The sequence below is a fragment of the Pseudophryne corroboree genome, chromosome 6 (assembly GCF_028390025.1).
Source record: "Pseudophryne corroboree isolate aPseCor3 chromosome 6, aPseCor3.hap2, whole genome shotgun sequence".
Taxonomy (NCBI): Eukaryota; Metazoa; Chordata; class Amphibia; order Anura; family Myobatrachidae; genus Pseudophryne; species Pseudophryne corroboree.
This window is the reverse complement of record NC_086449.1, coordinates 221,411,380-221,433,440: the sequence shown is the minus strand read 5'-3', so window position 1 is coordinate 221,433,440 and position 22,061 is coordinate 221,411,380. Positions and strand designations below refer to the sequence as shown.

The following is a 22,061-nucleotide window of genomic DNA, read 5'->3' as shown; positions in this document are numbered from 1 at the left end:
AGAAATGATACAGGAAAAAGGGTTTGTTGACTGCTCCAAAGGAAACTTATTTAATGTGCTGACATATTTCACAATAGTGAGGTGTGTCTTCTGTTATAAACGCATTAGAAGGGTACAGCTGTAGTGAAGAACATTTTGTTATAATGTTACTAAATTCTTATAGATGATGGCCATAATGTCACAAAGTGACGGGGTGACTGAGAGTGGTTAGTAGCAAAAGAGTTAAGAAGAGCTAGTTGACCAACACTTTGCAAAGTGATCTCTCTGGTCACAGGATGCTTCTATCTCCAGGGTATGTTCATGAGGTGCTCAGAATATGAAGGCTATTTATAATACTGGAGTATTAGGGCTATGATCTATTCATATTGAATTGCTTCTGACATCCTCTGATTCTGATTAGTGTTCTATTACAGAGACTCGATGGCTCAATAAAAGGAGAGCTTCGGAAACAAGCGCTGGATCACTTTAATGCTGAAGGCTCAGAGGTGAGAGAGAGGGTATTTGTATGGTTTTCAGTGTAAACCATTTCAGCAAATGTATACATTGTGATTAATGATATATATATAGTTTTATGTAAAGTTTTGTTTAGCACTTGTAACTACTCTCCTCAGCACTCAAATGCCCAATTCTGACAATCTCTTTCTGTAATGTTTAGGATTTCTGTTTCTTACTTTCCACACGTGCTGGTGGTCTTGGAATAAACTTGGCGTCCGCCGACACCGTTGTAATTTTCGACTCTGACTGGAATCCTCAGAATGATTTGCAGGCTCAAGCTAGAGCTCACAGGATTGGTCAGAAGAAACAGGTCAGCTACACGGCAAGCTAGGTTTAAAAAAAAAAAAAAAATACATATGTGCTACCTCACCATTATGCACTGTGCAATCTAATATGACTTCATGAATGTAACCCACCAGTCTATAGTTAGTAGGCTTTGAATGTGTGGTTGTTGAAATCCTGATCCTGAACAATAAGAGGTTTCTCTGACAATGTGTTACCGACCATGCTCTGAGACAGCAAACCTGCTTTGACTAATAGCAATCACAGGGTCTGAAAGACTCAAGGTGCATACACACTGGGCGTTTTTGCCCAGCGTATATGCACAGCGATGATTTCTGACATCGCTGGGCTGAAAAGCACTCAGTGCATACACACTGAGCGCTTTCCCCCCCTTCCCAGCGATGTGAGCGGCTTTCCATAGCAGGACGCTATGGAAAGCTGTTCACCTCGCCGTTCATCTACTGGTAATACCAGCAGATGAACGGTGGCCGCCAGCGATGAAGCGGGAGTGCGCATCAGCGCTCATCGCTTGTCCATACACACTGGGCGGCTTTGAGCTGAAAGCAGCTCCACACGCCAAAAGTGAACCGCTTTCAGCTCAAAATCGCCCAGTGTGTATGGGCCTTTAGGTCAGTTGGTGTGAGAGAAAGTACTTTCCAACTATTTTCCAGGTAGCTTGTTTTGCAGAGAACAAAGAGTTAATATTACATTTCTCTAACGTCCTAAGTGGATGCTGGGACTCCGTAAGGACCATGGGGAATAGCGGCTCCGCAGGAGACTGGGCACAAAAGTAAAAGCTTGAACTAGCTGGTGTGCACTGGCTCCTCCCCCTATGACCCTCCTCCAAGCCTCAGTTAGATTTTTGTGCCCGAACGAGAAGGGTGCATGCTAGGTGGCTCTCCTGAGCTGCTTAGAGTAAAAGTTTATTTTAGGTTTTTTATTTTCAGTGAGTCCTGCTGGCAACAGGCTCACTGCATCGTGGGACTAAGGGGAGAAGAAACGAACTCACCTGCGTGCAGAGTGGATTGGGTTTCTTAGGCTACTGGACATTAGCTCCAGAGGGACGATCACAGGTTCAGCCTGGATGGGTCCCGGAGCCGCGCTGCCGGCCCCCTTACAGAGCCAGAAGAACGAAGAGGTCCGGTGAAATCGGCGGCAGAAGACGTTCCTGTCTTCAACTAAGGTAGCGCACAGCACTGCAGCTGTGCGCCATTGCTCTCAGCACACTTCACACTCCGGTCACTGAGGGTGCAGGGCGCTGGTGGGGAGCGCCCTGAGACGCAATAAAAACAGAAATACCTTAGGATGGCAAAAGAAATACATCACATAAAGCTCCTGGGCTATATGGATGTATTTAACCCCTGCCAGTTTTCCAGAAAAAAGCGGGAGATAAGGCCGTCGTGAAGGGGCGGAGCCTATCTCCTCAGCACACAAGCGCCATTTTCCCTCACAGTTCCGCTGGAAGGACGGCTCCCTGACTCTCCCCTGCAGTCCCTACAGAATCAGGGTAAAAACGAGAGAGGGGGGGCACTATTGGCAGCTAAATTATAAACAGCAGCTATAAAAGGGAGTAACACTTATATAAGGTTATCCCTATATATATATATATATATATAGCGCTCTGGTGTGTGCTGGCAAACTCTCCCTCTGTCTCCCCAAAGGGCTAGTGGGGTCCTGTCCTCTATCAGAGCATTCCCTGTGTGTGTGCTGGGTGTCGGTACGATTGTGTCGACATGTATGAGGAGGAAAATGATGTGGAAGCAGAGCAATTGCCTGTATTAGTGATGTCACCCCCTAGGGAGTCGACACCTGACTGGATGGTTGTATTTAAAGAACTACGTGACAATGTCAGCACTTTACAAAAAACTGTTGACGACATGAGACAGCCGACAAATCAATTAGTGCCTGTCCAGGCGTCTCAGACACCGTCAGGGGCGATAAAACGCCCGTTACCTCAGTGGGTCGACACAGACCCAGACACGGATACTGAGTCCAGTGTCGACGGTGAGGAGACAAACGTAATGTCCAGTAGGGCCACACGTTACATGATCACGGCAATGAAGGAGGCATTGAACATTTCTGACACTACAAGTACCACAAAGAAGGGTATTATGTGGGGAGTGAAAAAACTACCAGTAGCTTTTCCTGAGTCAGATGAATTAAATGAGGTGTGTGATAAAGCGTGGGTTTCCCCCGATAAAAAAGTGCTAATTTCTAATAAATTATTGGCACTATACCCTTTCCCGCCAGAGGTTAGGGCGCGTTGGGAAACACCCCCTAGAGTAGATAAAGCGCTCACACGTTTATCTAAACAAGTAGCGTTACCGTCTCCTGATACGGCCGCCCTCAAAGAACCAGCGGATAGAAGGCTGGAAAATATCCTGAAGGGTATATACACACATACTGGTGTTATACTGCGACCAGCAATCGCATCAGCCTGGATGTGCAGTGCTGGAGTGGCGTGGTCGGATTCCCTGACTGAAAATATTGATACCCTGGATAGGGACAGTATATTACTAACTATAGAGCATTTGAAGGATGCATTACTATATATGCGTGATGCACAGAGGGATATTTGCACCCTGGCATCAAGAGTGAGTGCTATGTCCATTTCTGCCAGAAGAGCATTATGGACGCGACAGTGGTCAGGGGATGCGGATTCCAAACGACATATGGAAGTATTGCCGTTTAAAGGGGAGGAGTTATTTGGGGCCGGTCTATCGGACCTGGTGGCCACGGCAACGGCCGGAAAGTCCACCTTTTTACCCCAGGTCACCTCTCAGCAGAAAAAGACACCGTCTTTTCAAACTCAGTCCTTTCGTTCCCATAAGTACAGGCGAGCAAAAGGCCACTCATTTCTGCCCCGGGGCAGAGGAAGAGGAAAAAGACTGCACCAGGCAGCCTCTTCCCACGAGCAGAAGCCCTCCTCTGCTTCTGCCAAGTCTTCAGCATGACGCTGGGGCTTTACAAGCAGACTCGGACACGGTGGGGGCCCGTCTCAAAAATTTCAACGCGCAGTGGGCTCACTCGCAAGTGGACCCCTGGATTCTGCAGGTAGTATCACAGGGGTACAAACTGGAATTCGAGACGTCTCCCCCTCGCCGGTTCCTGAAGTCTGCTCTACCAAAGTCTCCCTCCGACAGGGAGGCAGTTTTGGAAGCCATTCACAAGCTGTATTCCCAGCAGGTGATAATCAAGGTACCTCTCCTACAACAGGGAAAGGGGTATTATTCCACGCTGTTTGTGGTACCGAAGCCGGACGGCTCGGTGAGACCAATTTTAAATCTAAAATCCTTGAACACTTACATAAAGAGGTTCAAATTCAAGATGGAGTCACTCAGAGCAGTGATAGCAAACCTGGAAGAAGGGGACTATATGGTGTCTCTGGACATCAAAGATGCTTATCTCCACGTCCCAATCTACCCTTCTCACCAAGGGTACCTCAGGTTTGTAGTACAAAACTGTCATTATCAGTTTCAGACGCTGCCGTTTGGATTGTCCACGGTACCTCGGGTCTTTACCAAGGTAATGGCCGAAATGATGATTCTTCTTCGAAGAAAAGGCGTTTTAATTATCCCTTACTTGGACGATCTCCTGATAAGGGCAAGGTCCAGGGAACAGTTAGAAGTCGGAGTAGCACTATCTCAGTTAGTGTTACGTCAGCACGGGTGGATTCTAAATATTCCAAAATCGCAGCTGATTCCAACGACACGTCTCCTGTTCCTAGGAATGATTCTGGACACAGTCCAGAAAAAGGTGTTTCTCCCAGAGGAGAAGGCCAGGGAGTTATCCGAGCTAGTCAGGAATCTCCTAAAACCAGGCCAGGTATCAGTGCACGAGGGTCCTGGGAAAAATGGTGGCTTCTTACGAAGCGATTCCATTCGGAAGATTCCATGCAAGAACGTTTCAGTGGGATCTTCTGGACAAATGGTCCGGATCGCATCTTCAGATGCATCAGCGGATAACCCTGTCGCCAAGGACAAGGGTGTCTCTTCTGTGGTGGCTGCAGAGTGCTCATCTACTAGAGGGCCGCAGATTCGGCATTCAGGAGTGGATCCTGGTGACCACAGATGCCAGCCTGAGAGGCTGGGGAGCAGTCACACAGGGACAAAATTTCCAGGGCTTGTGGTCAAGCATGGAAACATCTCTTCATATAAACATTCTGGAACTAAGGGCCATTTACAATGCCCTAAGTCAAGCAAAACCCCTGCTTCAGGGTCAGGCGGTATTGATCCAATCGGACAACATCACGTCAGTCGCCCACGTAAACAGACAGGGCGGCACGAGAAGCAGGAGGGCGATGGCAGAAGCTGCAAGGATTCTTCGCTGGGCGGAGAATCATGTGATAGCACTGTCAGCAGTGTTCATTCCGGGAGTGGACAACTGGGAAGCGGACTTCCTCAGCAGACACGACCTTCACCCGGGGGAGTGGGGACTTCATCCAGAAGTCTTCCAAGAGATGGTAAACCGTTGGGAAAAACCAAAGGTGGACATGATGGCGTCCCGTCTCAACAAAAAACTAGACAGATATTGCGCCAGGTCAAGGGACCCTCAGGCAATAGCGGTGGACGCTCTGGAAACACCATGGGTGTACCAGTCAGTGTATGTGTTCCCTCCTCTGCCTCTCATACCAAAAGTACTGAGAATCATAAAAAGGAGAGGAGTAAGAACTATACTCGTGGTTCCGGATTGGCCAAGAAGGACTTGGTACCCGGAACTTCAAGAGATGCTCACGGAGGACCCGTGGCCTCTACCTCTAAGAAAGGACCTGCTCCAGCAGGGACCTTGTCTGTTCCAAGACTTACCGCGGCTGCGTTTGACGGCATGGCGGTTGAACGCCGGATCCTGAAGGAAAAAGGCATTCCAGAAGAAGTCATCCCTACCCTGATAAAGGCCAGGAAGGATGTAACCGCGAAACATTATCACCGCATTTGGCGAAAATATGTTGCGTGGTGTGAGGCCAAAGAGGCCCCTACAGAGGAATTTCAACTGGGTCGCTTCCTACATTTCCTGCAAACAGGACTGTCTATGGGCCTAAAATTAGGGTCCATTAAGGTTCAAATTTCGGCCCTGTCGATTTTCTTCCAAAAAGAACTGGATTCAGTGCCTGAAGTCCAGACGTTTGTCAAAGGGGTACTGCATATACAGCCTCCTTTTGTGCCCCCGGTGGCACCTTGGGATCTCAATGTGGTTTTGGGGTTCCTAAAATCACATTGGTTTGAACCACTCACCACTGTGGAATTAAAATATCTCACATGGAAGGTGGTAATGCTGTTAGCCCTGGCTTCAGCCAGGCGTGTCTCAGAATTGGCGGCTTTATCTTATAAAAGCCCTTACCTGATTTTTCACACGGATAGGGCAGAATTGAGGACTCGTCCTCAATTTCTCCCAAAGGTGGTTTCAGCGTTTCACGTGAACCAGCCTATTGTGGTGCCTGCGGCTACTAGGGACTTGGAGGACTCCAAGTTACTGGACGTAGTCAGGGCCCTGAAAATATATATTTCCAGGACGGCTGGAGTCAGGAAATCTGACTCGCTGTTTATCCTGTATGCACCCAACAAGCTGGGTGCTCCTGCTTCTAAGCAGACGATTGCTCGTTGGATTTGTAGTACAATTCAGCTTGCACATTCTGTGGCAGGCCTGCCACAGCCAAAATCTGTAAAAGCCCATTCCACAAGGAAGGTGGGCTCATCTTGGGCGGCTGCCCGAGGGGTCTCGGCTTTACAACTTTGCCGAGCAGCTACTTGGTCAGGGGCAAACACGTTTGCTAAATTCTACAAATTTGATACCCTGGCTGAGAAGGACCTGGAGTTCTCTCATTCGGTGCTGCAGAGTCATCCGCACTCTCCTGCCCGTTTGGGAGCTTTGGTATAATCCCCATGGTCCTTACGGAGTCCCAGCATCCACTTAGGACGTTAGAGAAAATAAGAATTTACTTACCGATAATTCTATTTCTCATAGTCCGTAGTGGATGCTGGGCGCCCATCCCAAGTGCGGATTGTCTGCAATACTTGTATATAGTTATTGTTACAAAATTCGGGTTATTATTGTTGTGAGCCATCTTTTCAGAGGCTCCTTCGTTTATCATACTGTTAACTGGGTTCAGATCACAGGTTGTACGGTGTGATTGGTGTGGCTGGTATGAGTCTTACCCGGGATTCAATATCCTTCCTTATTATGTACGCTCGTCCGGGCACAGTATCCTAACTGAGGCTTGGAGGAGGGTCATAGGGGGAGGAGCCAGTGCACACCAGCTAGTTCAAGCTTTTACTTTTGTGCCCAGTCTCCTGCGGAGCCGCTATTCCCCATGGTCCTTACGGAGTCCCAGCATCCACTGCGGACTATGAGAAATAGAATTATCGGTAAGTAAATTCTTATTTTTTTCTCCTTCATCCACTAGGGGCCACTGGAGTGTAGTTACAATGGGGAAATAGTAGGCAGTAAATGGGAGCTGGCACTTTAAAATTCTCACACTGTGGCTAGCTCCTCCCCTACTATCTCCCCTCCAAGGCAGTCTTAGTTAGTGCCCGATGTGAGCTGGTTCACTTGGGTTTAGCTGAAGAAATTTTTCTTTTTTCTTTATTATTTTATTTTTCTTTCTTACACTCACAGACTGGCAGCTCTGCCACTGCCAGTCTGCACCGTGGGAGCTGCCGGCGGGGTCCCATCGCAGCTGCGTGCGGCTCGGGATGGGCCCAGGCTGAGGGAGACACTGAGCTCTCCTGAGTTGGCCGGACACCGCTGCGTGCGGCGCGTGTCGGGGCCACTCCATCCAGCAGAAGATTCCGGCAGCATGGCAGCGGTGAGTATAAAGGGCCGGACACCGCTGCGTGCGGCGCGTGTCGGGCCGCTACACCAGCAGACACCGCTGCGTGCGGCGCGTGTCGGGGCCGCTCTGTCGAGCAGTGTAACACCGCTAAGTGCGGCGTGTATCGGGAAGGACAGCGGTGAGTACAATCTCTCCCCTCTACCCCCCCCCCCCCCCCCCCTCCTTCCACTGTCTGTTTTAATGTTTGCATATGTGGCCCCCTACACCGGAGCGTATAAAGGGCGCATTTGGGGTTTTAGATGGGAGCTTCAGCCCGCTCTGTAAACGGGCTCAGCGATCTCCACTCCCCGGCCGCAGTATACAGGCAGCCGGTTATGCAGAGCTTATTTTTACACAAAATAAAAAAGTTTGAATTGGGCGCCAATAGTGGAGGGGGCGGAGCTAACTCCCGCTCCGTTCGGTGCCAAGCACTCTCCGCTCCCCGGCCGCAGCATACAGGCGGCCGGGGAGATACAGTCGCTTCCCGCTTCATGTGCAGCGGGTTTCATTTTTGAAATTGGCGCTGGAGCGGGGGGGCGGAGCTAACTCCCGCGCTGTAGGCTCAGCGCTCTCCGTCCCCCGGCCGCGGCAGCTGCAGCAGCGCGTACAAGTCCCCGGCCGCTCCAGCAGCGCGTACTCCGGCCTCTCCAGCACTTCCGCTCCACGGCCGCTCCAGTACCTCCGCTCCCCGGCCGCTCCAGCACATTTAAAAGGTGAGGCTGACATTCCTGCTTTGCTCAGCGGGCTCCCGGCGGTGGCTCCCAGCGCTCATTGTCACAAAGGGGGATTTTAGTTTTCTGTGCAGGGAGATAAGATATTGTGTATATCTCACTTTGGCAGCCATTCCTTCCTGCATGAGAGTCCTCTGCCCGGCATTCCATACAAAAGGCTGTAGATCAGGGAGCCTGCTATATAACAGGAGCTGGGGATCAGCTCATTAAGGATTTAAATCTAGTGTGCAATAACAGTTTTTCACACAGTATTTATCTACCCTGTTGGGTGTTTGTTTGTGTATATAGATATTTGTATGTGTGCGGGTGTAATATATATATATATATATTTAGATATATATGCATACAATGCCAGATATAGGGGTAAAATAAACCACTTCCGCAATGTTTTATAACGACAAAATGCCCCGCCTTGCCACATAACACTTTCCCCCATCTCTTCTCGCAGGCTGGCCACCATTTTGAAAAGCCAGCGGAACCTCCAAAAACATCTGGTGCACCTTAATTAGCGATACGCTACATACAGGGCGGGGTGTTGCCTTCCCTTTATTATTCCTTGGTGTCACTGGGTACTAATGCTATTGGCAATTTGGGGAATGTGTATATATAAAACAGTGTGGCTCAGCACACTAATCCCCTAAACACCCAACCACAGAGGCCTGGGTTCAAGTACCACAACAGATACTTTTAGCGTTGCGGCTCAGTACGCTAGTAGCGGGTATCTCAACAGGGGGACCGGGGTTTTGAATCCCAACAGAGCACAAATAGCTCAGTCAGTAGAACAGCGCAGCGCTACGGGTTCACTAGAAAGTTTATATGGAATTGTGTAGGTCTCTACACATTATAGTGCAGACCTTACATAGCGCTGTGTTTATTTAACCCACCTTTTCTCCTTTCGTTTGTCTCACCTGGGATAGTCCAAGAATTCCCTTTTAGGTGTGAAGTATGCGGTGGAGCCATCTGCTTAGCCCTCCACGCACCTGCAGGACACTCCTGTTGGAACAGCTCAGATTACGCAACGTCATTTCACCTCTCCAGGTTTCTAAAAGAACCTTGCTAGCCTCCCAGATTACACGACTCGGCAGTGGAAAGGCCCCTCGGGGAGGAGACGAGAGATGCCCAGGATACAGTGGATGTCTGTTTTCGGTGCAATCTCAACCAGTGTCTCAGAATATCCAGGTGCATTATACAGCAGTTTGTCTGATACTGCAGGTAAAGAAGGCGGACACGTCAGATCCATCAGGGTTCGGCGCCGATGACGAAATGGTCCAGTTTCGGATGAGCTGGACAGGCTCCGGTAGGCGGCTTGCAGACACCCGCATATACAATTTCAGGTATAAAACAATGTTTGTTTTCCTATCTTTTCCCCGCAGAAGGAGGGAAATGGGATCAGAACCTCTCCAAGGTTTACCCTCGAGGTATCACCGGTCCAACAAGCTGCCGTTTTCCTGAGGCAACATTGCTCAGGTATCCATCGAAGCATATACGGCAGCAGGGTTCTACCTTGTCCGGAGCAGGTAGGTTGTGGACCAATTGTCCTCTAGGTTACAGGATATTTCGCATCAGGAAACTGATATTTTGGTACAGGTCAGAATCACGATTCTGCTTTATCTTCTTTGGAGGTCTCCACGTCTGCAGACTCGGAACCTGCATTTTCGCTTGGGCTGTCTTAACCAGACGACCTCTGGGGCTGCGACAGTGACAGGTGAACATGAAATCCTACGGGGCAGATGGTTCAGGGGAAGGAACTATCTGCAGGATTTCTTGAACCATTGGAGGTAAGTCCACTTTTCTTTCTCCTACTGCTGCCCCAGCTTCAGGACAGACCTTTATCGGTTTTTCATCTAGATCTTTCCGTGCCTTTCAAGCTTTCGACTCCACACACGATATCTATGTCGCCAGGGTGACAGGCTGAAGCAGCGGTTCAACATCCTCGGTCCAGTCCGAGTTTAGGTCATCCTATACACTCACTACAGGTCAACCTTCCTACCAGCTGGAGGGTCCCAGGGTAGGCACATGTCGGTGGTCCTACGGGGAGTACTGAGAAGGATTGGGCGGTTACAGACTAGATTTTGCTGTACAACCTTTTCAGGAATCAAGAGAGTCATACTGCAGGTGGCACTCCATATGCTTTTAACCGAAAAGGATGTTGATCCCTGTTTCTCAGATATTCTTTGAATCGGGACAGTACTCAGGCCTTTGTTTTCTGTTCACGTTCCGAAGCCAGTTGACTAGGCCAGGCCTATTCTGGCCTTACAATCCTTTCAGTCTGTGATTGCTAGTTTTGAACAAGAAAGGGGGTTTTACGTGTCCCTTGTCTTCAGGGATGCCTGTTTGCTGATTTCCGTTAGACGGGCTTTCCTCAGAGTCGCATTACAGGATTCTCATTTTCGCTGTCAGTCCTTTCCTTTCGGTCTCTCTCTTCCGCTCCCACAGGGTTCAGGAAGATCGCACAATAACTCTTTTTCAAGGACAGTAGGTGACGTTGGTTCCCTAATGGGACAATCTACTGCTACTATCCCACTCTGTACATTAGGTGGCTTCGGAATATCCGGAGGATCCAGGAGCTTCTGGTTCGACACAGATCCTATCTATGCTCCTCGTAGACGTTTCTCAACACGGTTCGTCAGAGGATTTTTCCTTCCTCGGGACCAGGTACTCTATTCCTTCAATCAAGTTGCGACGCAATGAGTGGTCGCCTACATTCCTCTCTGAGCGGGGGACAACAATCTTCTTTCCAGGTCAAGCCACCAGGTCAGACTCCCGGGTGAGGGAACATTCCCCGGAGTTTTGTCAGCCGGTCCGCTGTGGGCGGAGATTTCGGATCGACCTCAGGGCGTTCTGACTGACTCTTTAACCCTTTACTACTCTCGGACGTGAGCTCTGGCGGCAGTAGCCGAGGAGGCCCCCAGGGCTCCGGGGAGTTTTCTGGTTACTCTATCCTGCCTATTTTTCTATTTCTACCTCATGTTCTGTAACACAGGAGGGAATTATGTGTGCTAGTCCTCTCGGTGGCGCTGGTTGGGCCACGCATGACTTGAAGATACAGATACACCTGTTGTCAGTAGAGGAGCCTGGGCTCCTACCTCGACTGGACTGTCTACTTCAACTGGGTCCTTTTTTTCTTTGTTCAATCTTACACTTGTTTCGTTTAAACGGGTGACTGTTCACGAGACCTCAGAAGGGAGGAGTTCCCTAGTTCGGTTAGGCCTACTGGGCACCGATTTCAGAAGTCTGTTACCTCTTCTCGCTTTTGCCACTTTTGGAAAACTTTATGGGACATAATAAGGTTAAAAGGGGTTTTTCCCCTTCTTTCAGTTACCATTCATCTGTGGTTTCTCTGGGAGATTTGGCTCCGCTGCGCTTCAGACCACAATGACCGGAATTTTAGCTCTCTGCCTTTTTCGGTTTTCTTCCAAAAGAGATTAGTCTAGCGACCGTAAGTTCGGCCTCTTTTTCAGGGAGTACTCTATTGGCAACTCCCCCGGCTGAGCTTCGGCCTCAGCAGTCGTTTCTTCCAGAGGGGATATCCATTTTTCAGATAAATCTGACACTAGTGTTTTTCGGTCCTCTTTGAAGGCTTGTTAGGGCTCGCCGACTCTCTCTACAGAGGTCTTCGGCTATTCGACGAAGTGTTTTTCTTCTTTGTCTCTGTACGATGCTCCCGTGCTAAATAGCCGGGGTCCCAGCATACGCTGGGCCGTTGGATACATCTGACCATCAGACAGTCTTCTTGGCAGTTGCTAGGGAGCCTCCGTTTTCCATTTCAGCGCACTTTACGCGCGTTGTAAGACCTTCGTGGGCGGCTGCCCGTGGGGTCTCCATGAATACTTTGTCGGGCGGCTACTTGGTCAGACCGACATTCGTTTTGTCAAATTCTACAAGTTTGACACTTTTGCGGCCTCTGCATCACAGTTTGGCCGAGCAGTTTTTACAGGACTCTCAGCGCTCTCCCACCCGTTTTTGGGAGCTCTGGGACGTCCCCATTGTAACTACACTCCAGTGGCCCCTAGTGGATGAAGGAGAAATCAGGATTTTGGTACTTACCGATAAATCCCTTTCTCCGATTCCACAGGGGCCACTGGACGCCCGCCCAGAGCTGTTTCTCCTTGTATTTTGCTTAAAGGTTTGCAGATCACCATATGACTGCTTGTTGAGTTCAGGCTAGCCTGGTTTTTTGTCAGGTTCTGTTCCAGGTTTAGTTTGGGTTATCCTGGTTTACAGGGCGTCATTAACCTCCTCTACCTTAAGGTTTGTTTATTCCATCTCTCATCGGGCACAGTTTTACGTAGACTGCCTTGGAGGGGAGATAGTAGGGGAGGAGCTAGCCACAGTGTGAGAATTTTAAAGTGCCAGCTCCCATTTACTGCCTACTATTTCCCCATTGTAACTACACTCCAGTGGCCCCTGTGGAATCGGAGAAAGGGATTTATCGGTAAGTACCAAAATCCTGATTTAAAGGGTCAGCTTTCCGCCTGCTCCATTTTCTTCCAGAAATGCTCAAGGAGAATAACATAGTCAAGAAGTACAGACATTTTTTGCAGGGTATATCTCTTTTACGACCACCATTTACTCCTCTAGTAGCCACTTGTGACTTGAGTGCTTCCTTTTGAACCATGTGAATTAGTGGACTTAAAAATTATCTCATGGAAAGTGGTTTGGGAGGCCTTGTTTTTGCTGTTTCCATGACATAAAGGGTGTCTGAGAGGTGAGCACAGCCTTGTTCATGATCTATTTAGGATTTTTTTTTTTTTTTTTAAATCCTCTTTTCAGCCTAAAGCTGGACATACACTATACAATTATCTGGCAGACCATCTGTCCAATCTGACTGGTTGGAATGAAAATCTGGTAACATATGGGAGCAAATGACAATCGAACATTTGCTGCCAGGCACTGGAAAACGGACAAACGGTTGTACAGACAAATTGGTTAAATTATGGAATTTGTCTGAACGAGCATTTACATGTTTACAGGCATTTCAACATGATTTATTTTAACTTGTGTTATCATTTATATTTAGATGTTTGTGGTATTTTACAAGTTATTGATGTTCATTACAGGTAAATATTTACCGACTGGTGACGAAGGGAACCGTAGAAGAAGAGATTATAGAACGGGCAAAGAAGAAGATGGTCCTCGACCATCTTGTAATCCAACGAATGGATACCACTGGCCGGACTGTGCTGGAAAACAACTCCGGAAGTACAAAGTAAGCATAAAATAATTTTAGTAAATCTGGTGAGCTCTGCTTTTGCTGCCTTTTGCACGTGCATTTGTCATATGTTTACTTATGTTAATAACTTTTCTCATTCAGCCAGTAGGGAGCACTGGAAGTAGATGATGACACTGGGGTATAGGGAGCTGGCAGTTAAAATGTATTAAGAAGTATTAAGGCTCCTCCCCCTCTGTCCCCCATCAGCCCTCAGTTTTTGAAATGTGCAGAGGGAATCGGGCACATTAGGCTGGGCTCCAGCCTTAATCCTTTTTATTTTATTTTATATTTTTACTTTTTCTTTTCTCTGGGACCAGATCCCATAATATTAGTGTCCTAGGAGAGTGCTTCGCCACTTATAAATAAAGTGGTGTCTGGGTCTCAAGTATAGAGTCCTTCGCCACTTATAAGAGAAGTGGGTTCCGGGTTTCAAGTGTCTGGCAGTAGCAGGAGAAGGCTGTCACGGCATGTCAGAGAAGCTCCTGCCATCGCTACCGTTACTGGCTGCATTCCTGAGGTAAAGAGGTGAGTGAAGAGCGGCCATACGCCCCCCACCTCTTTCCCTGCCGCGCTGAGCACCATTAGCGGGGACAGAAGAGCACGGTCCCAAACAGGAGTCTGGGGACCCATAGCGTGCTAAACACACAGCGCACTGTGTGAAGCTACTGCTGCAGCCTTATCCTGGCTAGCAGGGAATGCTATCACTCACCCGCAAGCCATGCCAACGGGACGCTGTAATTCCCAAAGCTGTGCCCCTGTGATACAGCCAGGTTCATTGTGCAGCGGTTCATGTGTTCAGCTAACTAGCCCCCCACCACCCTGCAGTGCTTGGCGCCTAAGCACATAAAATAGCCGCCATCAGCACCGCTGATTGCAGCGGCAGACGCAGGACTATAGTGGCGGTCAACACGGCAGTAATAGGTGCGGGGGTAGTACGTGCAGTGGTAGTGGCCGCGGTTAGTGCAGGGTTTTCAGCCGGATGGGCGGCTGATTATGGCATACTGCAGGGAACCCAAAAGAGCTGGTCCCTGGGGCAGCAGTGAGTAAGGGGCGGAGTCACAACAAACGGTCTTTGCCTAAGTCAATCTAAGCAGGGTGGGCTCCCTAGCAAGAGGCAGTGTTGTTGCTTTGCTCAATTCATATTTTCTGTCTCCTCTCTCCAGCAGAGCTCCAGTGGCTTAGTGAGCTAACAATAGTATTCAGTAAGCAGGCGATCCTGAGTATGAATCCCGCTCTAAGAAGGCTAAGATCAATCTTAAAGCTGCATCTGCATCAGTAATTCCACTGCAATATCCCTGGTTCACTAGCCTTATAGAAGCTGTATGATACAGGGGTGTAGACTAGCAGTAAGCTAGGGTGCCACACGTGGAGAGTAGTTTAGCTCTCCCTCTATTCTCTCTGCCTAATCTCTTTTCTACTGCTGTGTTTTTCTGAGTGATGAGTGTGTGTCTATATAGTTCCCTGACAGTGACAGACAGGACACCAGTACCAGATGGTGTAATGGTTAGCATTATTGCTTCACAGCACTGAGGTCAGGAGTTCGATTCCCACCATGTCCCAAAGTGTGTGGAGTTTTTATTTTCTCCCCGTACTTGCATGTTTTTCCTTCGGGTACTCCGGACTCCTCCCACGATCCAAAAATATACTAGTAGGTTTATTGGATCATGTAGAGAAGGGAGGCAGCCAGATCGGAGGGCTCTTCACAGGGTCCTCTGTCAGTTCCGCTTTCTTCGGTTTCCACTGAACCAGCCCAGCCAGATCAATGGACGATTTGGTGCAGTTTATGGATTCTTCTGCTGGACAGACAACGGAAGCTTTCATTATGAAATCCAAAGGATATTAAGAATTGCTGACATGGTTGTGCCGGTTTCTTCGGACACGTCACTGTAATGTATCCTTTTTCCAAGAAGCTTCATGATCTGCTTTCTGTGGCTTGGGAGAATCCAGATAAGTGTTTTTCTCATGCCAAAACCTTTTCTCTCACACTGTCCCTTTCCAGCGTCTATGATGGGGAATGGTAAGATCCACCATAGGTGGATTCCTTGATTTCCATTAAAGGATCCATCAAATCAACAACCAAAAAATCAGTCTATCTGGGAGATGTTTTTTAGGATGTAGTTAATATCCCGGCGGTCAGAATACCGATGCCAGGATCCCGACTGCCGAGAATACCAACAGTTGCGCCAGGGCTATTCCCACTCATGGGTGTCCATGACACCCATAGAGTGGGAATAGAACTTGTGGTGAACCACCGAGCCCGCAAGGGGCTTTCTAACGCTTGCCGCGCTGCCGGCATTTTGACAGCTATGATCCCGTTGTCGGTACACTGACCTCCGGGATCCCGGCCACTAGGATTCTATCCCCAACCCGATGTTTCTACAAACATTGATCAGGGCTGTTCTAGGATTTCAGCATCCGATATCGCAGCCGGAAGAGCATTTTGGTTACGCACATGGCAGGCGGCTGCAGAGTCTGGGAGGGCTGTAGAAGCACTTTGGTTCACAGGAAAGATCCTTTTTAGCCCTGAATTTTATAAATGACTATCTCAGGCCACTGGAGGAAATTCTACAATTCTACGATGATTACTCCACAGCCTAGACCTATACAGGACCTTTTTTTCTGCTCTTTTAGAGCACACAGTCCTTGTGCACCTGGGGGCCCACTTGCGGTATTCGCTTATCCAACGATAGGTGGGTTTGCAATTTAGGATTGAGTTTTCTCCACAAGTTTGTTTTTTCACACAAGAGGTTAGCCCTTTAGGGGGCAATTCAAACCCTCATGAACACAGCATTATTGGTGCCTGTCTTTCTTGTTCAGAGGGGACAGGGCTACTTTTCAGACCTGTCTGTGGTTTTAAAGACCAGATGGATTGGTATGTCCCATCCAAAACTCCCTTAACCAGTTGGTGACTTACTACCAATTCAAGATGGAATCAATCAAGTCAGTCATTGCGAGCCTAGAACCCAAGGTATTTATAATATCCCTAAACATTAGGAATGTGTACATCCAACTTCTCAGAATGGAAAGGGGTTAGGCAGCTGTTAAGTTGAACATCTGCCATCATACTCCTACATCAGGTGATAGTTCGAAGACGCCTCCCCATATCTTACATCTTGACAATCATGATTGCACATCTTTGATCTTTAGGGGTCACTGTTATTTCATACATAGAGATGACCTTCTCATTATGTCTCTGTCCGAGGATCTTCTCCAGGAACATGCGTGATTCGCATGCAACATTGAGCACAGCACAGTTGGCTTCAACCTTGAATCCAACCTTCTGCCATCTTAGCGTCTTGAGTTTCTAGGAATTTCCTGGACATTAGTGCGCTGGAGGTTTTTCCTTCCAGAAGACAAAGCTCTACAGTTCGGTCATTTTTCTTCAAGATTTCCCCAACTGGACCTCCTAATCGAATGTTCAAGGTCTCATCTGCAACTTCACAGGATGAAACGTTTAACACCAAGGACATAGGTGTCGCTCCTATGGTGACTTTACATAGACAATATCATTGCCGGAGATTTGATTGTGGGGTCGGGTTATCCAGAGTACCTATGCCAGTTTCACAGGTTGGTGTGTCATTGTACTGGATTTTCAATTCCAGGGTCATCTGTCAAACCAGTATATAGGGTTGATGATGAAGATGTTGGAACTAAGAACAAGCTACACTGCTCTACTGGAAGACACCCACTACAAGGGCAGTAAGAATACAGTTAAACAACGCTACAACAGTCACTTATGTTAACAGACAAGGTGGAACCCGAAGCCGCATGGCCAGACGAAAAGTAGCACGGATCCTGATGTGGGATGAACACAACAAAGTTATTCTCTCAACCGGGTTTTTCCTGGGTGTGGACAACTGGGAGGCCGACTGTCTCATTCGACAGGATCTTCATCCAGGAGAAGGGGCTCTAGAATGGTTGCCCCCAAGTGGACCTCATGACATCCAGCATAAATCATCAACTTCCACAGTATCTGTCCAGGACACGGGATCCGCAGGCTGAATCAGTGGACGTTCTAACGGTATCTGGGCCATATGCCCTTGTCTACCTGTTACCACTTTTTCTGCTTCTTCCTTGAGTCATCAAGACAAACAAGGATTGACCATGGTGATTCTGGTTGCACCAGATTAACCTCGGAGGGCCTTGTTCTCGGACCTGCGCTCTCTTCCGGCTGGCGATCCGTAGCCACTACTGCTATGTCCAGCTTTGTTACAACGAGGACCCTTCGTTCACCCCGATTTACTGAGACTACGTTTAACGGGGTGGCTGTTGAGGCCGCCATATTGTGCCGTCAAGGGATGCCGGATGTAGTAATTTCCTACAGCAGCCCATTACCACCGCACATGGCATTCTTGTGTGGCCTAGTATGAACATCGAAGGTTTACAACGGGATCTTTTTGCCTGTTCCATTTTCTGCTTTTTCTTCCAGCAGGAATAGATTCATGACTGTGTTTGGGATCTCTGAAGGTTAAAGTTTCCACATTGTCAATGTCCTTCCAGCGCAGATTTGCGCTCCTTCAAGAAGTACAGACCTTCTTACAAGGAGTTCTCAGGGTACAACCTCCGTTTGTACCACCCACGGCACCTTGGGACTTGGATCTCGTACTTGATTTCTCCAGTCTTGTTTTCTTTGAGCCTCTGGCTCCCTTATTTGGAAAACTGTCTTTTTACTAGCCGTGGCTTCCGCTCAGAGGTTTTCTGAATTTAGTGCATTGTTCTATTAGCCACCTTTCCTAATCTTCCACGAAAATAGAGCAGAATTACAGACACCTTCTTCTTCCAAAAGTCATTTCAGCTTTTCATATCCACTAGCCTTTTGTGATCCCGTCCTTACGGAATGATTCTGATATATCTTCTACCCTGGTTGTGGTTCGGGCCATGGAGATTTATGTGGACCGAACGGCGCCTTACGTACAGCTGATGCTTTGTTTGTTCTTTATGACACACCCCGCCGCTGGTGGACTTGGCGCAATGGATTCCATTGACGATTCATCAGGCTTGCCTTAACAAGGCTCAATGACCTCTGATGTCGCTTTTAGCTGACTCCATACGCTCTGTAAGAGCGTCATGGGCTGCTTGTTGTGGGATCACCACGACTCCACTCTGCCGAGCAGAAACTTGGTCTCGGATTTATACTTTGGTTAGTTTCTACAAATATGACACATTTGCGGCTCCAGCTTTTAGATTGGCCGCTTTGTTTGGCAGGTTCCTCAGTGCTCTCTGCCCAGGTATGTATTGTGTTTTGTGTGTGTTTTTTCCCCGTTCTAGTTTTTCTTTCTCTTGCTTTCCGTCTCCTCTCGGCTAATTTCTTAAACTGAGGGCTGATGGGGGATAGAGCGGGAGGAGCCTTTACACTACACTTATTAATAAATGTAAACTGCCAGCTCCCTATAGCCACCGTCTATACCCCAGTGTCATCATCTACTTCCAGTGTCCCCTGTGGCATCAGAGAAAAGGATTTATCGGTAAGTACCAAAATCCCATTTTTGTCTTTTTGTTCTAGCTCCAATCCATTTAACAAGGATGAGTTGGCTGCTATTCTGAAGTTCGGAGCAGCAGACCTCTTTAAGGAACCTGAAGGAGAGGAGTCAGAGCCTCAGGTTAGAATTAGCTGGTGTCTGTGTAAGATGTAAGTGAAGGCTTCACAAATTTGGGCAGATTAGTTATTGCATTAGAGGAATTTTATTTTTTTATGCCTGTATTTGTTGTTTTACTCATATATATATCTCGGTGTAAAGTACCATGTTGGGTAAAGGACATCTATACACCGTATCTGAATCCCTTTTTTTATATATTAAAGTCATAGAGCGTTAAGATGTTTAGGTTTTGATGTTTAATTTACATAACTGAGTAAAATCACTAAATTCTAGGATGCAGGGTCTTCTTTTTCAGGAAATTATTTGTGACACATGCCTGACAGTGATGCCACATTTGATAATATTCTCTAAGACGTTTTTCCTTGTGTACCTATAGGAACTGGACATTGATGAGATACTACGCTTGGCAGAGACCAGAGAGAATGAACCAAGTTCCAGTGCCACTGATGAGCTGCTGTCTCAATTCAAGGTAGACTTCACTGATTCATATACCTTTTTATATATTACCCCAGGTTTTAGTTTACTGCTTAATAACAGGTGTATCAATTGCAAATAAGAACAATGGTCGCAATAAGTGGCCAAATTTAGGGCCACAGGCAATCTAATCCCTTTAGGAGTTCTGGATGCCATAATTACTCCTTTTCTTTTAAAGTGGTTTGCCATTCAACTCCAGTTTTAAATAAAACGACTAGGAAAATCTAAACAGGAAGGAATAATTTGGCACACCTGCTGTGTAGACTATACTGCTAAAGCCACTTAAGGCAATTGCATGCATGCATATATCTCATTCATGCTACATACATAATGTCTGTATGGTTTGTCCTTCAGGTGGCTAACTTTGCAACCATGGAAACCGTAGAGACTGAACTGGAAGAACAGGCACAAAAAGAATGGGATGACATTATTCCTGAGGGACAGAGGAAGAAAATAGAAGATGAAGCTCGTCAGAAAGAGCTGGAGGAGATTTACATGCTTCCCAGGATTCGGAGTTTGAACAAAAAGGTAGGACCCAGAGATTAATTTGTAGTCTGAACCCAATTAAATAAGAGTTCCACCCAGCCTTAAGTTTATTATCCTGGTGCCACCACCTCCCAGCTAATGCTGTGTACACACTTGGCAGATCTATCTGCCAACCCGCTGTCACGCCGATCAAAAATGGCCAATTCAGGTAAACACTTAGCGATCTGCCTCTCGATATGTCGGTCCTGACATCACAGCTGGGCTGGCATTTAAATTTGCATTAGTCCTTGCATCCAGTGTACAGGCTGGTGGTTTGTCTATGCACACAGCCAAACCTGCCATTCTCCTACATCCTATCTGTGGCACACTACTAGCATTGGTAGCTGGAGGGGACCATAGGAGCTGATACTTAATAGACCTATAGCGTTAAACAGACAGTCCTCCCCCTGCATTTGTTAAGTGACCCTCAGTGGGGGGTTTTAAGTGCCCTTAGGAATTGGGCTTCATTTGCAGCCCCCATTGAATAGGTCTTGTTTTTTCCTTTGTTTAATAATTTCTCTAACGTCCTAAGTGGATGCTGGGGACTCCGTAAGGACCATGGGGATTAGCGGCTCCGCAGGAGACTGGGCACAACTACAAAGAAAGCTTTAGACTACTGGTGTGCACTGGCTCCTCCCACTAAGACCCTCCTCCAGACCTCAGTTAGATTCTTGTGCCCGGCCGAGCTGGATGCACACTAGGGGCTCTCCTGAGCACCTAGAAAGAAAGTATATTTAGGTTTTTTATTTTCAGTGAGATCTGCTGGCAACAGACTCACTGCAGCGAGGGACTAAGGGGAGAAGAAGCGAACCTACCTAACAGGTGGTAGTTTGGGCTTCTTTTCAGGCTACTGGACACCATTAGCTCCAGAGGGATCGACCGCAGGACCCGACCTTGGTGTTCGTTCCCGGAGCCGCGCCGCCGTCCCCCTTACAGAGCCAGAAGCACGAAGAAGGTCCGGAAAATCGGCGGCAGAAGACTTCAGTCTTCACCAAGGTAGCGCACAGCACTGCAGCTGTGCGCCATTGCTCCTCATGTACACCTCATACTTCGGTCACTGATGGGTGCAGGGCGCTGGGGGGGGGGCGCCCTGAGGGCAATAGATAACACCTTGGCTGGCAAAATATGCATCATATATAGTCCCAGGGGCTATATAGATGCAAAATTACCCCTGCCAGTATAACAGAAAAAGCGGGAGAAAGTCCGCCGAAAAGGGGGCGGGGCTTCTCCCTCAGCGCACTGGCGCCATTTTTCCCTCACAGTTCCGCTGGAAGGAAGCTCCCTGGCTCTCCCCTGCAGTCTGAGAAAACTACAGAAGGGTAAAAAAGAGAGGGAGGGCACTAAATTTAGGCGCAGTATAGATATATATATGTAATATATATAAAAAAGCAGCTATAGGGAAAACACTCATTGATAGTGGGATCCCAGTGTTATATAGCGCTCTGGTGTGTGCTGGCATACACTCTCTCTGTCTCTCCAAAGGGCTTTGTGGGGTCCTGTCCTCTGTCAGAGCATTCCCTGTGTGTTTGCGGTGTGTCGGTACGGCTGTGTTGACATGTTTGATGAGGAGGCTTATGTGGAGGCGGAGCAGATGCCTGTAAATGTGATGTCACCCCCTGCGGGGTCGACACCTGAGTGGATGGTGCTGTGGAAGGAATTACGTGATAGTGTCGACTCCTTACATAAAAGGTTTGACGACATACCTAATGTGGGACAGCCGGCTTCTCAGCCTGTGCCTGCCCAGGCGTCTCAAAAAACCATCAGGGGCTCTAAAACGCCCGCTACCTCAGATGGTTGACACAGATGTCGACACGGATACTGACTCCAGTGTCGACGACGATGAGACTAATGTAACTTCCAGTAGGGCCACACGTTACATGATTGAGGCAATGAAAAATGTGTTACACATTTCTGATGTTACCCCCGGTACCACAAAA

The 22,061-nt window shown here is 48.0% G+C and overlaps 1 protein-coding gene across 4 annotated transcripts in view; it reads left to right on the top strand.

Annotated features, from left to right (window-relative positions):
• The window catches only part of CHD2 (chromodomain helicase DNA binding protein 2), a 241,660-nt gene that overhangs the window by 181,088 nt on the left and 38,511 nt on the right, over positions 1-22,061 (top strand). For all 4 annotated transcript variants that reach the window (XM_063925729.1, XM_063925730.1, XM_063925728.1 and 1 more), the window contains exons 20-25: positions 414-485; positions 656-805; positions 13,377-13,525; positions 19,032-19,128; positions 19,502-19,594; positions 19,954-20,127. In XM_063925729.1, coding sequence (XP_063781799.1) covers positions 414-485; positions 656-805; positions 13,377-13,525; positions 19,032-19,128; positions 19,502-19,594; positions 19,954-20,127 — 735 coding nt within the window. The remainder of the gene's footprint in view (positions 1-413; positions 486-655; positions 806-13,376; positions 13,526-19,031; positions 19,129-19,501; positions 19,595-19,953; positions 20,128-22,061) is intronic.